Source organism: Aptenodytes forsteri, unplaced genomic scaffold (assembly GCF_000699145.1).
Source record: "Aptenodytes forsteri isolate BGI_AS27 unplaced genomic scaffold, ASM69914v1 Scaffold61, whole genome shotgun sequence".
NCBI classification, from domain to species: Eukaryota; Metazoa; Chordata; class Aves; order Sphenisciformes; family Spheniscidae; genus Aptenodytes; species Aptenodytes forsteri.
Genome location: NW_008794443.1, coordinates 590,547 through 607,822, shown reverse-complemented (window position 1 = coordinate 607,822; position 17,276 = coordinate 590,547). Strand labels below are relative to the sequence as shown.

Below are 17,276 nucleotides of genomic sequence, written 5' to 3'. Positions count from 1 at the left end.
CTATTTTTTTTTTGTCTTCTCTTTCTTAGTATTTAATACCTAGTATTTTTAAGCCTCGCTAAACAACTAGACTTGAGATATGGCATATAGGATAGAAGGGTAACCCTTGCTTCTCTCAGTGGCGATGCGTCCCTAACTTGCGGTGCTTTTGCTTCTCATTCTGCATCGCCTTTTTCATTAGCTGAAAAAAAATTCCAATAAAAAAGGCAGGCAAATTCTCAAAACGCGGGGAAAGAGCAGCAAATCCTCACCCAGCTTGCTGGGTGGGTCACGCTCTAGCTCTCGTGAAATCTATTTTAAATTGAATTGCTGGGTTGTATTTTCCTGTAGGTGGCTCAGTTGCTTGCGAGGTCTGCTTGGTGGTGTTGCCGGTGCTGTTTGCAACCCCTCGCGCCGAGGTGCCTGGGTCTTCCCTGGGGCTTTCCCTGGGGCTTCAGCCCTATTTCTCTGTCCTTTAAAGCCTTGGTGTCGGAGGGGATGCAAGCAGTCCTTCCTGTTTTTTTAATAATAGGGTTGCAATCGCCACCACCCTGCGGGCTGTTTTGCACACTCGTATCGCCGAAGAGGAAAGTATTTATCCTTCCCTTCCCATCTGCTTTACCTCCTGAAGGATTTAAAGGAATCCTCTGTTGCTCACTTTAAATGACACCGCTGCTTGCTGGGCGATGGTTGGGATTTTCCCCCACCAAGATGCTGGTTTATGGGAGAAATGTGTTTAGCAGAAGCTTTAGCGCCGGCAGAAGAGCTCTCCCGGTGCTCGCTGCCAACACCGTATTGACAGTGAATAAAAGAGACACTGTCTAGACTGCCAGTCACCGAGCTGACGACGGCTCCGTGGGATTTTGAGCGAGGAGAAGACACGCTGCCTCAAAGTCAGTCCCACCTTGAACCCGCCGTTTGCCTCTTTGCTGGGCTCTGGCGATGCCCTGTGACACACGCGTCTCGTGCTCGTGGACCCTTAGGCACCGTTCTTCTCTCCATCCACGTTGCACGGTGCGATGAGGGGGTATGTAGTCTTATATTTGCAGAGAACGACGGGTGCTTGCCCTCCCTAGTTAATATCTTCTGCTAAAAAACCCCAGTGATGAATTCAGGCACGTTCTGAATTTACACGCTCGAGCCCTCTGTACGGGTATCGAGGCAAACGCTTAAGCTCTGTGCTTGCTTTTCATAAGTCTTACTCTTTTCCATCACCCTTCTATGTTTTGATTAGTGAATCTTTGTTTCCAGCTTGCCCGTCAAAAATAAAACAGAGCTCTTGGCGCTATCTGCATATTCATCTTATCTTGGGAGAGGCGGTGGCCTAATTTCTTCAGCGCAGGTCAGGGAGCCAGAAACCTCCGGTATTGTAATCCCAGTGCTGTCGAGGGCTTGCCTGACGTCGGCTTCTCGGTGCTTTTGTTCCTTTACCTATAAAATGGGGTTGTTTACCGCTGTGGCGCTTACGAGCCAGGCGCTGGGACACCCGCCGATGCCGCGCTTCGGTAACGTGTGAAGGCGTTTAAGGTTGCGTCGGGCAGGTACGTGCTATGTTGGCCAGAGGCTTTTCTGGCCGGGTGCGTATCTATCGATGTAAACTCCTTTTTCTCCACCATTGAGAGAGGGAAGATATTTTCTATCTTGTTAACTCTGCAGTTGGCAGCTTTCATCAAAGGCTTTGCACCGGGAATTAACACGAACTAGTTTGGAGGTGGCGTACAAATTTATTTGATGTGATTAGACGAGTGGACATCGCAAAAACACGCTTTTATTGTGTTAGACGCACAATACGTGTTGCGGCCGAGCAGCTCATGGAGTTAAGATCGGGAGGAGAGCATCATTTGCGGTGCTCATACGCTGATAGTGTCCGTGTCGAGATGGTATTAGATCTTGGATCTAATTAGATCTAGATTATATCTTGGTACCCTGCTTGCTAACAAAGATAAAAACATTGCATCAGTGAACTGCTGCGAAGTCAGCAGTCCATCTGAAAGCCGTGGAGATCGATTTAAATTAAACCTTGGCTACCGAGCCTGCGCTAATACATGGCTTTTTCCAGTGCATCCTTCTTTTTTTGGCCTGAAAGTCAGTACCCTTGAGCTCGTCTTCACTTCAGATCATAGAATCATTTAGGTTGGAAAAGTCTCTTAAGATTAAATGTCTCAGGGCTGCTCATGGCTAATATTTCTCAGTCAGTAGAGGAACATTGCAGTTTGTGAATCTAGACTGCAAAATAACTTTGTCCTATTGCAAACATTGAATTTTTCCCCACCCCTCCTCCTTCACGTGCGTGTGCTAAGCCAAAGACCGCGTCGCAGGGGGGGGAAACCATAGGCTCGAATGTGAGCGCTTGCATGACAAGTTGCCCCGCTGGTAAACCCTGACCTTGACCTAGCGTTTGCTTAATTTAATTTTCCTGAGCGCTAGAACTTCATTCTTCGTTCCCGCAGCGACACATTAAGCCTGAATTTTGCAGCGGTGTTGGAAACCTAACTCTTGACTGGTTGTCCTACTGCTTAAAGTGACAAGAGATTGCCCGACTGACGTGGACAACACTGCAGCGTGGGTATTAACGCTGATTATTTAAGTCTCTCGAAGTGCTGGTAGTTTCTGAAGGAAGTTGCGCGGAGCAGTGTGTGTTTGTCTCTCGATGGGCTTTTGCCAGGGTTGTTTTTCTGGAAACAAGGCTTATGCAGTTTGCTTTCCCTCTCGCACTAATTCCTGATCCTGTTGCCCCTTTCTGCCTGATTCAACGACAAGACAAAGGTCTCAAAGACCCTGAGTTCTCCCCAGCTTTCACGGGACGCGCAAGGGAGAGGAAAGACCCTGCAAGCGCCCTCGCCGAAGGCAAGAAAGCTCCGAATCCTGGAGACCAGAGGAGCTACCGGGGAGGAAAAAGGGCCGGTGCGATTGCAGCAGGCAGCGGAGGCTCAGCCAGGAGCGATGGGTCGGTAGGAAATGACACTGTGCTGCTTCCCGAGCTGCCTGTTTTGCTGGCTGAGCTGGAGGAGGCGGATGGGGTCCGGTGCTTTCCCGGCCAAGGAAGTCGTGCGCCGGGTCGGACTCTGACCCTTGCCGCGGGCTGCCTTCCTGTAGCAGTGTTTGCTTGACACGTGGGCACCTCGGGGACTGCGGTTTCCTCCGCGTGGGCAGCAGTTTAGTGGGAGTTGCGCTGGGAGCAGCTGTTCGGGTTCATTGGGTTATACTGTGCAAAGAAAAGGTTTTATTTTTTAAAAAAAAAAAAATCCCAACTGCACTGAATAAGCATCTACTGCAGTCTGTCAAAAAATCAGGAATTAAGTCACCCAATATGTCTGGGTGCCTCCTAGTTTTGTTAGCAAACCCTTCTCTAAGATATTCCCGTGCTTTACACGTAATTATTTTACCCGAGCAGGTTTTCTGGGCTGTTTGGACACAGAAACGGGCATTGGGCTGTATGGAAATGTAAATACAGAAACGATGTTTCCGAGTTGTGGTTTCAGACTTATTTTTCACACAGTCAAAACTAGACTGGTTTTTAGATCAGTAGCGTGCGTCTTCCTCGCGGTTCAGCTGTAAATTTGCCTTCGTTTGCCTGAAACCTTTATACAGATTAACCAATTTTAGTGGCTTTGGTAGGTTTAAGAGGTGTCTGTAGAAACTAAGGAGTGCTGTGTCATTTTTACAGGCTGTCCTCAAAATAATTAATTTAACTGCAGCTTTCCAACTGCTGCCTGTGAGCTCCAGACCTGCTGCGCTATCTTCACGAAGGAGGGAGGTGACAATTGTTTCCAGGATCCGCTGCCACGTGTTCGCTTGGCGTTATCGAGCAGGAGTTCTTGCTGATGCATCGTCACAGGGAGGTTTGGATAGGTACCGAAAATCGCATCGGATGTTTTTATCCAGACAGCCGCTGTGCAAACTGTTTATCCTCAGACAGCGTATGTTGCAACAGGAGAAGCATGTGCACATTTTCTTGTCAAATCCTCTATTTTCAAGTCTCAGAGCCTTTTATTTGCTTGTTTAGGGATCGTTCTTCTTTTCTGGCTAGCATGCGTTTTGAAATGAAACATGATTATTTGTTTTGCTAGAAAAAGTTCAAGCAAGAATAACTTTAATTAGCGGCTTGCAGGGAGCCGGTAGAGGGAGTGTGTGAGCCCGAAATACTACTTATTTACATCCCTACAAAATTTAGGGTGATTTCAGTAGAGGGGATGGATCGCAAGAGCAAACCTAGATACAGCCCAGCCGATTATTGCACCCAGGCAGAACCGTTTGCAAAATGGGCCAAAATGGGGTCTAAGTTACTAGAATGACCCTTTCTGCGTCCGGAAAACCCCAGCTGGGGTCGATATTCGAACCTGCTAATTTTCGGCTTGGTTGGAGGGATGTAATGTTGTTGAGCGATTACTGAGACTTCAGAGTTGGAGGCGTGCACGTGGAAGCTTGAATTTTTGTCAGGGAAACCCAAAGAGCGTGGTGCCCCGTGTTTAGATGCCTGGCCCACCCAGATCACCTTTTTAACCTGAGGATAAATGTATTTAATGCCCAGTGTGATTAAACTGGGGGTTCGTTGGCCAACAGCACGCGTGTGAGCTCAAGCAGTACCTAAATAAGTAATATAATAGCTGCTTCTGTGCTGCTAGTGCTTATCAAGCCAGATTTCAACAGGTTTTAAACAACTTAAGCTGGCTTAAGGGTACTAACACTGTCAAAAGAAACTAGAAAGTCTCCAAATCCCATTTCTTACGGATGCATTGGGGGGGGGGGGGGGGGGTGTGGTGTTGGTTGGATGTTGGAGATCTCGGCTTGTTTAGCGGCGTTCTGCGGGGATATCTGGAGACAGTCTTGGTGCCTTTGCTTTTTGGTCCGGTTCTTGATTTGTTAGGATTTTGTTAAGCTTTTAGGCCAATTCTGAGGTTTTTGTCCTGTTTATTCCATTAGCAAATTCGACTGACAGATTTTGCTATGTACACCCGAAGTGTGGTGTCATTAAACTCTGCTGTTTCCTCGTATTCTTGTGAACCGTACGCTAACGACAAGTATATAAAACATGTGCTACCTAGGTCTGTATTCCTACAATAAATCCAGAATAAACCTCAAATTTTCTTTCTCATTTTCAGTGCTTTAATTTTGTAGGAAGCTAGATTAGGCAGAATTTATTTTTAGGTTGCTGTGCTGTTTGCGCAATAAATCTTGCTGTGTAATGTTGTATTACTACTTCCCCCCCCCCCCCCCCAAGAGTCCCCCCCTCCCCCCCGAAAGCTTACAATAAAAATGAGCAGAAATCTGGAATAGCTGAGGGTTGGCTCGTCATCATCGGGGTGGGAGGGATTTCTGGTAACTCTCTGAACCTTTTTATTACAATAATATCAATTAAAATTCAGTTGCAATCATGCTGTTTCATTACAGTATGGTGCAGGTTATATGGCACTGTAAAATGAAGTCACGTAACTTTGAATTTGTCTCTGGAGTCTCTGTAAAAAAACTGGTTTAACAGGCAAAACACGCGGCGGGGAGGCAGTACTGAAAGGTTTATATATTTGAATTTTCAAACTCGCAGATGGAATTTAGGAAACCTTTGTTTTCATGGATGAAGCTAGGTCTTATATGAAAGGAAAAAAAAAAACACAATTTCCTGCTGAAAGGCAGCTCAAGAAAAGAAAAAAAAAAAAAGGAAAAGCTGTGCTTCAAAGAACTTCTAATTGCCTGTTTTGCAGGGATAAGAAGAAAAGCGTGGTGCAGGTATCCCCGAGGTCTCGCTCGTCCGTCGGGGCGCGATGCTCGTGCAGCAGCGCAGACAGGATATTGCTCATCGTTCGGTTTCCCAGAGGCTTTGTTTTCTTTTTTTTGACTAAAATCTGCTTTTTTTTTTTTTCCCATTGTTGAACTTGTCTAGCAGTTGATTTTTCAAATGCATCGGCTCTAACTTGGTGCAAGTTTTGGAGGACTGGAAATGTCATCTTATTTAACGGTGTCTATCCCTACCCTGAGTCCCGTGGCTCCCGCAGACCTTTCGCTCCCTGGGCTGTTTCTTTCATAAAATCACGTGCTTCTACCTAGGAAACGGTGCTTTGTTTTTCCTCTCGCATCACTAGAAAAGGGCTCGGGGCTTTTTGTAGAGCAACTGATAGTAGCAAAAGCTGAACTGGAGAGGGGGAAGCTGCCACTGAAGTCCGTGATGGCACGGCTGCGTGAGACAAACAACAAAACATCATGCAGAAATAATCCTTCCCAATGCAGATAGGAATCTTTTTCAAGAAAAGCAGCCTAAGACTTATTATTAAATGTGCCCATCTGATGGAATAGGTTTGTGGGTTTTTTTTTTTAAACTGGGTAAGAGAATAAGCCTAAAAGGTCTAAATGTCTCCATAAACGCTACCCTGCCGTGCCGATGGGGCTGTTGACAAGCAGAATAAGCAGTTGCAAAGTATGAGGAAGAGTCTGGAGCGGGTTAGAGGCAGTTGCTATCTTCCACCCCTAAATTAACGCCGTAGTTCCTGATTGCCAAGTGCAATTAACCGTTCTGTTCTGCAGAGTCCCTTTCTCCTTCCAGCCGAAGCAGTCAGCCAGCCAGGGCTGGGTCCTTTCACACACCTTTATTTTTTTTTTTCCCCCCCCCGGGTGAGAACATAGCTTCTACGATTATGTTTGGAGAGAGAATTTTTTCTGGCATGTGAAAATGAGCATTCCCTTATGAGTAATGTGCTCTGACTCCGTACTATTGCACAGCCTCTTATTTTCATTCAAGAACTTTCCCTTGGAGGCTTTTTTCCCCCTAAAATCTGTTGACTTTTAAAAAAAAAAAAAAAAAAACAAGCCAGGTCAAAAACCCTGCGGGTTCAAGCACTTCTTAAGACAGCTGAGACTTGCGGAGAAGCGGAGGTAGTTCGGGATGGGAACCACTGATGCCACCCACGCCTGTGAACTGGGGTCCATGGGACCAGGAGAGATGCCTGCAGGTAGGAAAACCTTCTTGGGTCAAGATGGGTTTTGCAGGAGCAGGCTGCTGGCTGCCTGATGTCCCTACCGGGCTTCGAGAAGTGCTTAAACCCGGTGGGTTTTTTTTGCCTGCATTTGGTATTTTTCATCTGTTTGTTCCACTGCAGTGGATAATTACTTCAGCAGAATAAATAGCAGGCTCTTAAATAATTTCAGGAGGAGAGAGAAGGAAAATTGAAGTGCTCTGAAAGGAGGAAGAGAGTTATAAAATGTTTTGCCAACTGGCAGAGACACAGCTTTTAGGAAGGGCCAGGCAAATTTGATCAGCGCTGGCAGAGCTCTGTTTTGATTGCCCTTCTAGTGTTTCTTTACGTATTATTTTAAGCAGCTGCAATTCCTCCTTGGTAGGGCTTTAGCCTAATTTCTGAACGCTGTAAAACGTTTCTGCTGCTGGAATATAAAGGCGCTTCTCCGGGACCTGGAGGGCTGTAGGGTGCGAAATATAATATGATGCTTCAAGGGGCTCGTGTTGGCCTTCACAGCAATCGATCCGAGCAGAACGGGGCTCCTGGATCTGTCCCGGCGAGTTAATTGAATTGCATGTACTTTTGGACGAGATGTGACTGCTTAAATCCCTTCGCTACGGCTTTTTGAGTGCTCGGAGATTAATTTTAGCCCGTGTACAAACTGAAGCCCAGCTCGGTGCAGGCAGAGAGCACCTGGAGAGCCAGCGTGAGTGAGAAAGCACCTACTGCATCCCCCCTAAATGCAAACGGGACAGAAGCACTCTGTTCTGCTCTTCGAATAACTAGTAAAAACACTGGCATGGGATTTTGTCCCGTGGATCTGCTGAATAATTGGTAATAGGAGCTGGCTGGGATGCTTTAGCTCTCTCTTACCGACTGCCTGGGTTTCTTTTTTCCTTTTTCGATGTTGGAGCAACTTTGCAGCTTTGCAATCTGGGGGTGGTTATTCCCAGCCCGCTGTTCCTCTGCCATAAGAGCAAAATCTGCATCCGTGGCAGGTCAAGCTCGAAGGGTTATTTTGACGGCGACTTGCCTTTTGGGAGTTGAGTTTATTGCTAGTCTTGTTTTCCTTAAGAAAAATAACACAGCGTGGGTGTGAAAACTTGGAGGATGGTTATTTCTTCTGCTCAAACGTTTAGAAAACGAGGATCTAGCAAAGTAGATGCATTTGAATATTTAGAATATTACCAAGTGGTCTGGTAAGACCATCCAAAACTCGGTGCAGCTTCTCCATCCCCAGATCTGCGTAAGCATGTGCTATTTGAGGCATCGAGGGGTTTCCCTGCTCCTCCTGCCTTTTTAAAATTGGCCTTAGAGATGCTTTTCTAACCCCCAAGCTGTTTTGCGCCTGTGATTAACTTGTTGTGTTGTTCCCAAGCCCGGTCCAGAGGATCGAAATTGGGATTTAATAATAAGGAAAAAAACCCTTGCTAGCCAGGCGTTCATGCCTGCACTTCTCATCTGACCTCCTCCAGCAGGTTTTGGACTTTATTTAAAGGGTAAATAAAAGCTGTTGGGAAACACACATAATCTTTGCTTCTAAACCTTACTAACACAACAGATGTCTTGTGTGAACCTGTCGAGCCGAGGCTTATGTTCAGTTGTCACCCGCAGGTGTCCCATTGTACCTGATCTGGATGCAAATGCACTTCTGTTTGGTTTTTTTTTCTAGCACGTTTCTAGGGTGTGAAATGCCTTCTGCTCCGCCTGGGTAGATGTGCTGCTCTGTTTTCCCAAGCTGTGAGATAGGGACCGACCCTCCTTCCCCCGACCTCCCCGGCTCGAGCAAAACCGCATCCCGAGGTCGGAGTACCGGCAGCCTTTGGCTTCCTGCCATGCTGTGTCAAGATGGAAATCAGCACACGCGCTTCACGCCGATAGATGCTTTTGCTTGGGAAAGACCCAACCCTCTGGGTTTTAATTTTATTTTTTTTTTAGTGCAGCCCTGTGGTTTGTTTTTTTTTTTCCATTTCTTAGTCTTTGGGAATTTGTGTGTTATCTGCTGTGTAATGCAGTTTGCTGGCAGCAGCAGCGCTCGTGTCAAAGCGTTTGGGTTTCAGCCTTTCTCTGTCATAACATTGACTGCAAGAAGGATTTCTGACACGAGAAAACGTGCGGAGCATCTGTTAAGATGATAACTGTAAGTTTAATTTTGACGTGGTTTCTGCCGCAGATTGGCAGCCCCTAGGATTTTCTGAAGCTGCCTCATCAGGGAACCTGACAAAACTGGAGAGTAATGCTGTCGAACGTAATTTTTCTGAGCATGAATTAGTTGTCATGGCAAGCTTTTCTGCTCCGCGTCTCCACCGTCTGCTATTCCCATGGCTCGTCGGCTTGGTGTATGCCGGGATGGGAAAACCCTGGATTTAGCTGGGGAAGACGGTTTGCATCACTGGAAGCTTGTAAGAGCTTAGTTTATTCCTGATAGCTAGGTAACTTAAATTCCTTCCAGCCATGTTTTCTGCAATACTGAGAGTTTGGTAAAAATAAAATACTGTAGTTTATGACCAGCATGGTGCAAGTTACTTGTATTTAAATACACGTTGGGCAAAAAGCCGTGTCTTGCCTTCCCTCTCGAGGAGCAGGTTTGCTTCCTGGGCTTGCTGCAGGTGGGATTTTTCCCAGGGACGGTGTTGATCCGTGTCCCGTCGTCTGGGTTGATCCGGGACCTGGGGGATGGCTGGGCAGCCTCTGCCTCGTGGAGTCGGGAAAACTATCGCCGCTCTCCCCAGACGGGTCGGCTGCTTCCTAGGAAATTGGGGTCCAGGGATTTGTTTTGCAGCGACGGGCAAGGGTTTAACTGCACACCATGCCAACTGGACGAACTGGACACAGCCGCTCACTCAGACGGATTTATTTCATGATGTATTTCTGTCATCAGTGCGTTACCTTATACTTAAGATGTTCTGAATAGCTGGAGATACAACATTCAATATTCCAGCCTTTCAGCAGCAGTAAATGCTGTGGGGGTTTTTCTTTCCTCGCCTACTGTCAGTAAGAGCTGCGTGCAAGTATTTAATGAAGGAAGAAAAAGAAAAAAGGGGGCTGTTAAGGGAGAATGGGACAGGGATTTTTTTCCCCCGCTGCGTGCTGCTGAGAAGTTGCTTGGGGTAAAGCAGGCTCGCTGGCAAAACTGGTTTCGCGTGGGAGGAGGGGCTGCGAAGCTGTCGCTTCCATCCTGTCTCGTCTTGGGTTGCTCTCGATTCGGTGGGGATCCCTTTCCCCATCGCTGCCGCGGTGCAAACCAGCCGGGGCCGCCAGTGCGGCAGCGTGATGCCGTCTCGTGCCCGGCGAGGGAGCAGGGGTTCGAGAGGCTGCAGTTCCTCCAGCGGGTTTATTTTTTCGCTCCCTCTGGTACCGTCTGTAGGCGATGGTAGGGCTGAGAGCGGTGAGAGATGAAGCGGCCTGGGAAAACGCTGCGCCGATGGAGGACGGCTTGTTCCTAAACCACGTGCAGCCTGCTTCAAAGCTTTGCAAAAACCACATCCTCGTCTTGGAGTTTGCAGGGGTAGAGCTTGACAACCTTTGGTGTAATGTGCGTGGCTTGCAGATGCCTTTCTGGTGCTACTAATTTTCTTTGTGACCTTACTGTTGTCTTTTTCCCTCCCCCCATGAAGCTGTGAAGTGGAATGCCATGGCCAGTTCCTCGGACAGTGAAGATGACGGGTTCATGGCCGTGGATCCAGAAGACGCTGTGGTTGAAGGGACGATGGAGCAAGACGATGAGCCGCATGCTGAGCTGGAGGTCGAGGAGACCAGGCATAACAGATCAATGCTGGAGCTCCCAGAAGAGGTTTTGGAATATATCCTCTCCTTCCTCTCACCCTATCAGGAGCACAAAACTGCTGCCCTTGTCTGCAAACAGTGGTATCGACTAATCAAAGGTACAAACAGCTGTAGTGAGAGTGCATTTTTTTTAATTGTGGGAACAGAGATTCATATCCCAGCTGCTCTTTGCTTTGCTGTGGCCTCGCCTGTTGTTTTCCCCTCAAACTCGACTTCTGCAGAATGCCAGAAAAATAGCTACAGCCGTCGGGTCGCTTGCTTTGCTGAAGACATTGCTAATAATGGCGCAGAACTGAGCCCTTCAGCCTCTTTTGTAGTTTAGAAGAGTGAAACCTCAAACCCCCCCACGACAGAGCAGCTCACTTACGTTGCTTTCGAATGCTCCCTGCGCGCTGCTGACGTGCAGCGCTGTTGACCTTGCATTCAGGCTTCCTCTCCCCCACACAGCACTCCCCCGTTGCCGGTGTCCCATGTCTAATGTGGCTGTAGTTGTGCTTCGTTTGTGTCTTGCTCAGTAATTAACATTCCCAAAGCTTATGCTTTCGGCTGGAAGCAAAACCGTGTCTGGTTCTTACAGCTCTGCTGAAGATAAGTGGTATATAAAATCTGCATTAATATAGATCTACATATTCAGACTTCCTGAAAGAGTAGCCCTGAGATACAGATACTTCACTTTGCCTCCGTGCAGCATTAATTCTGAAGCCTTATAGGGATATTTTAATGCTAGATATATGTGATACGACAAATAGGTAGGTAAAGTTTGGACAAGGATACAAGCAAAGCTATCTGCTTCGGTATTTTTTTGAATACGTTGGATGATTTCTGTTACGTTTCTGTTGGGGACACACGTTTGGATTGCAAGCTTCATTAAAAAGCAAGCAGTTTAAGAGGAGACCACAGTTAAATCTGTCGGAAATGAAGCAGGCTGCTGCACGAGGGTAACTTGTTTCTTCTGGAAAATGCGGAGCGGGTGTCAGGTGAGAAATGCTTTTGGCAGGCGTGTGGGGTGATGTCTAATTTGCGGACTTCTCTGCACATGTGAAAGCATTCCTCAGATTCCAGGCATTTTCTGCCTTGCCCAGAGTTTAACAGGCTGGAGGTTAAAAACACAGCTACTTCAGAAGCAAGCATTGCACAAAATTACTCTTTTTGCATAATTTTGGGTCAGCAGCAGCCCGCAACCCTGTTGAAAAGTTTTTTTCAAGTGTCCGCGGCCCTTGAGTCGCTGCTCGGCTGCGCTTTCTCACGCGTGCTCGTTCCTGAAGCAGCCTTAAGAGATGCAGAGGATGCAGCTGGAATGAACAAGCACCTGGTGATTCACCCCAAAAGAGACTGTGGGAAACATCCCTGGAGGGGGAGGGATGAGCAGCCCAAGGCGCAACGTGGCATCGGAGTGAGTTGTCCAAGAGTCAGGTCTCGGGGGATGAGTGGTGCTGGGCAGCCGTGCCGTTTTTGCGGCAATTACGGCAAAAAGAGAGAGTGTAATTGCTAACCTGCTCGCCACAACGCAGAGAGGTCACTTGAGGTAAACGCTCGATTTGTTTTCTCCTGGTTAATTTTTCCTGTTTGTCAGGATACATCTGCTATGAAATCTTACAGTTCGGATCACATTTCCCACGTGACTCTTGGGGACCAGCTGCTTGAGGACGCCAGGCTTCATTTTTTTTTTTTTTTCTTTTAAAAAAAACTTCCTGCTTTATATCCCAGAGTGTGATTTCTTGCTGGAGGTGTTCCTGGCACGGGGCTTTCAGTAAGCAAATCCTTGGGGGGGGCAGAAATCTTGGCAGGTTGTGGCATCCTCGGCGTGAGGGCTGCCATAGCATGGCAGATGCCACCGAGGATCTGCTGAGCTGCCGCAGTCGTAAATCTTCACCAGACCCTTTTTCTTCCACAGGGAGCAGTCTCTGGCCCCTCTCGGCACAAACACAGACACATGTACTCCATACACAGAATTAATTGCAGCTCTGAGGCTGGCCTGCTCTGCAGAGGAGCTGTTGTCAGCCAGATCCTCTCCCTTGCATGGCTAAGGAGGAACATTTTCACCTAAGACACACTGACTTTTATCATCGGTGTCTCCTCTCGTATTTATTTTGGATTCCTGTGCGGTAGCTGCGTGCACGCTCTTAAAAAATTCATTATTGCACGTTATTTGTCCTCGAAGGTCCGTTAAGGGAAGGGCAGCTGCTCCTCTGGGGGTGTGATATGGGGACAGCAGGCCTGCGTTGCAGCAGAGAAGGCTGAAAAGCAGCTCTGCGAAGGCATGAGACGTGCTTACCCTTCACAAAGGCTTTACTTTCTGTCAGCTCCAGCTTGGTATATCGGAAATGTGGTGAATCAGTTCAGTGAACGTTGCTGATCTCCACATTTGCAGAGTCCCTATTCTTTATTCTCTTTAATCCTCTGAATTTCCACCAGCGTGTTTATAATCTAAATACAGGGTTTTTTTATAATTGCTGTCACGCTGCTTGTGCAACTGTGCAGGCACGGTTTGTTCCTAACGTGCCCCAAATTTTGCTGACATGCTGTTTTTCCCTAGGTGTGGCCCATCAGTGTTATCACGGCTTTATCAAAGCAGTGCAAGAAGGAAATATTCAGTGGGAGAGTCGCACTTACCCCTACCCTGGAACCCCCATCACACAACGCTTCTCGCACAGTAAGTAGCTGCTCGGAAGAGCTCCGCTAACCCCTCTTCAGCTCTGATTTGCCCCGGAAAGCTGTAACGAGGGGGTTGCACTCTGTCACTGAGGATCTAGCAGTGCCGCACGTGCCTGTCGCTGCAGCAGAGTTTCAGCCCGTCGGCGTAACACACAGTTCTGCCAACACAAGCATTTTGCACAAGAACAGGGATTCAGTAGCTGCTTGTTGGGGTTATTGGCTCGTTGCTCTTAGGAAAAAGTTAATGGAGCTAGGGTGGGGTTTTTGCTGTCTGGTTTTGCACGTTTTACGCGCGGGCTTCTTCCGCAGCTCCCCTTCGAGTCTGAGCTTTGTGTCCCCTTCAACAGAAACCTCACTTAGCTACTAGACTCAAGTCACTACCATCAAAGCCGATGAGTTTGCCTACCCCCAGCACTCGGGGATGTATGCTGGCCGCTCTTACAGCGGATCATCTTCTACATCTGTGAGAATACAATCTGGATGAGGCCGAGTGTGGCTTGCTTCAAAATAAAACACAGAGCTGCACGTGAGAAGCATTGAGGCAGGCGTATTTGCTGATAGAAGTAAGCGATTCAGTCGACAGCGCCGCTTAACGTGTGGGTGAATTTTTGCCCTGCTTCCAGGTTTCTGGAAGAAAACAGAAAAAGCATTCCCATTGAGGGAAAGGTACTTAAATAAAACTTGTTATCTGTACTGCAATAGCATCAAGCTGCCTCGGCCTGCTCTGCCAGGCGGCGTAGTCAAATATGACAAAAATTTCAGTCCTTGTGGCAGCTGGGTCTGAGCCCCCCAGGAGGCGCTTCTTCCGGGGAGCAAATTTTACTTTTCTAAAGGTAAATAAACACGGTGTAAGCCATGCGATTCCAAGAGCAAGCAGGCATAAAATCTTCTTCATATTCCCAAGTAATAATTAATGAAGCAACCGATGCGCAGCCTCCTGCCAAGACAAGGCCAGGAGACACTGCTCTGGTAAAGTCATTGTGCTCTTCGAATATTTCCTTGTCCTCCTAAAGAATAAAAAAGGCACCACGGTTTATAGCTTGTTTTTAAGCGGCCGTGCTAATAAAGTGCTTATTAATGACTTGCAGATTTGCATGTATTTTCCCCTCAATTTTTGCAGCCTTTTTGCAACTGGTGAGCTTTAAGGCTAGCTAGAAAAAGGCCCCAATATTGCATCAAAGAGTGCTGTGTGCTCTTTAATTTATTCTGCTGCCCACCGAGGGCTTCCTCTGAGCGTGCCGCTGTTACACTCGATCCAAAAATGAGTTGTCTTACTAAAGCCGCTGCCCTCGGAGCATGTAATCTGTATTAGCCTCGCTATTTGACAGTGTCCTGGCTCTGGTCAGCCCTCGGTCGCTACAGAAGTGTTAGTAATGCACTTTATGCGCAGAAAGCTAATCTGGATTAACTTGTTTGCTGATTTAAACTGATTATTTTTAAGCAGTTCTCCGGATCTGCGGTATCTTGCTTTCCCTGCAACAGTGTGTTGCGTGTTTGTGGGTGGATTCCAATATTAAACTGAAGCTACAAATCATTAAAAGCAAAAATTCAAACTGAATCTCCAAACCTATGACCTAAAATACTAAGATGCGGTGAGCTGAGGTGAAGTAAGAACAGGAGGTTGGGGAGGGGGAGTGAGGGAGGACTCAAAAACCCCTCAAACACCTTTTTTTTTAGGGGTGAGTGATTTGCCAGGGGAAGACGTCATCTACCAGGCATGAGTCACTTAAGTCAACAGGCAACGGTAGCCGGCATCAAAGAAGTGGCTAGGGCTATCTCTCTTCTGGGATTTATTAGAAATATCCCAGAAGTGCTCGTGGGGAGCATAAAAGGACAAGCGAAAGAATTTTAAATAGTTAGAGGTCACTATGTCTTCTATCAATTCTGAAGGGAGTAATAGAAAAACTGTTTGGTAAGGAATAATTAATGGAAGTTTCTGTCCTCTCGTGGGGAGGGAGCATTTGGCAAGGTCTCCGATCATACGACAACCGATGACAAGCTTTATGGATGAGCTGTAGGTTTTCTAAAGGCTTTGGTTGAACATCATACAATACATCATACAATATCGATAATGCTGGGTTTTAGATCTAAACGTATGGGCTTACTGGAAGAACTACTTCACGCATAGGGTTTTTGAGCTGAATACCAGGTATAATGTTTGCAGTAGTCATCTAATTCTTTTTTAGCCCTAACGTATGATCCTACAAACATCATAGCAGGGCGATGACTCATGTGGTTAAATAACTGCCCACAATCAGAAAGCGATGTCAGAAGGCGCAGGAATGCAGAAACGGAAAAAAGCAGCAGAGGAATGCCGACCGTTGTGCCAGAAATATTGATCCTTTGATGGAAGGGTGACTAATTTTAAATACCGATTATTTTTCTTTCATGCAGTCTGGGGAGCATGGCACCAACGTGATGACTAATTAAAGCAATTTCGTGGGTTTATCCTGAGAGGCAAGGGAGAGGTAAAAGCTGGAATGTTGTTTGTTTTACAGGATGGGCTGCTTTTCTGCCGGAGCTACGGCTCTTCACATCACCCAGCTTTGCTCAATATATCACTGCCTTTTGGATGCACTGAGTCCCTGCAACTGCAAGGAGCGGGCAAAAAACAGTATTTTAGAGAATAAGGAGATAAATGTGGGGTATTTTATTTTTTTTTTTTACCCCCGAAGATGTGGAGAGCTGGGCTTTCTGAGGTCTGGTGCATTTTTATCGTGCCGCAACTTGCGGCGTAGTTGGTGTAAACATCTGCGCCTGCCAGCAGGACCAGGCGCTTTCATCTGCAGCCCTACCTCCTCGGCGCCGCCATCCTGCCGGCTCTCGTGCCAGGCGCGGTTGGGCGCGGGGAGGTTACCTCCAAAACCCAGCCCCGCGTTGGAGGAAAGCCGTGCCAGCAGCTCAACGTACGACGCTTGCAGCATCGCCCTGGCAGGGTCCTCCTGGGAACGCCAACACCAAGGGCTGTCAACCTTTAGCCGCAAAGCTGCGGTGCTGTCTTGAGCTGAGGGCCACGTAGCGATGGGATTTCAATAGCCAAGCTGACTTCTTCCCCCTCCCCCGCCCCCCCTCCGATGGGGAATATGACCTTTGGACTCGGATGGGTTACTTTATTTGATGTACTCGAAGTTTAAAAAGTCAATGCCCTTTAATGATTGCAAAGGGCGTGTGTTTTGCATTCAGTTTTCCCTTCCCAGTTGAACTTTTATTTCGGTTATCTTGCGCTCCGCGTGAAAGTCTCTGCCGCTTTGTTGCGCGGCACAGAGGGGAAACAGGAGCGTGTTCAAAACGAGCTGGCTTTGCGGTCTGTTTGGGTATCAGTGTCTTCAGACATCAGAAATATTTATTCTCTTCATTTCCAGTTACAAAGATATACGCAGCTCAACGTACGACGCTTGCAGCATCGCCCTGGCAGGGTCCTCCTGGGAACGCCAACACCAAGGGCTGTCAACCTTTAGCCGCAAAGCTGCGGTGCTGTCTTGAGCTGAGGGCCACGTAGCGATGGGATTTCAATAGCCAAGCTGACTTCTTCCCCCTCCCCCGCCCCCCCTCCGATGGGGAATATGACCTTTGGACTCGGATGGGTTACTTTATTTGATGTACTCGAAGTTTAAAAAGTCAATGCCCTTTAATGATTGCAAAGGGCGTGTGTTTTGCATTCAGTTTTCCCTTCCCAGTTGAACTTTTATTTCGGTTATCTTGCGCTCCGCGTGAAAGTCTCTGCCGCTTTGTTGCGCGGCACAGAGGGGAAACAGGAGCGTGTTCAAAACTGGCTGGCTTTGCGGTCTGTTTGGGTATCAGTGTCTTCAGACATCAGAAATATTTTCTTCATTTCCAGTTACAAAGATATACCATCTCTGCAATACTAAAACTCTGGGACACACTGAATTTTACCGGGACTTAAGTGTT

General features: G+C 47.4%; 1 protein-coding gene across 1 annotated transcript in view; it reads left to right on the top strand.

Annotated features, from left to right (window-relative positions):
• The first annotated feature begins 8,900 nt into the window (after nucleotides 1–8,900).
• The window catches only part of FBXO42 (F-box protein 42), a 37,186-nt gene continuing 28,810 nt past the window's right edge, over nucleotides 8,901–17,276 (top strand). Inside the window, exons 1-3 of the mRNA XM_009289570.2 lie at nucleotides 8,901–9,066; nucleotides 10,544–10,810; nucleotides 13,249–13,365. Coding sequence (XP_009287845.1) covers nucleotides 10,561–10,810; nucleotides 13,249–13,365 — 367 coding nt within the window. The 5' untranslated portion in view covers nucleotides 8,901–9,066; nucleotides 10,544–10,560. The remainder of the gene's footprint in view (nucleotides 9,067–10,543; nucleotides 10,811–13,248; nucleotides 13,366–17,276) is intronic.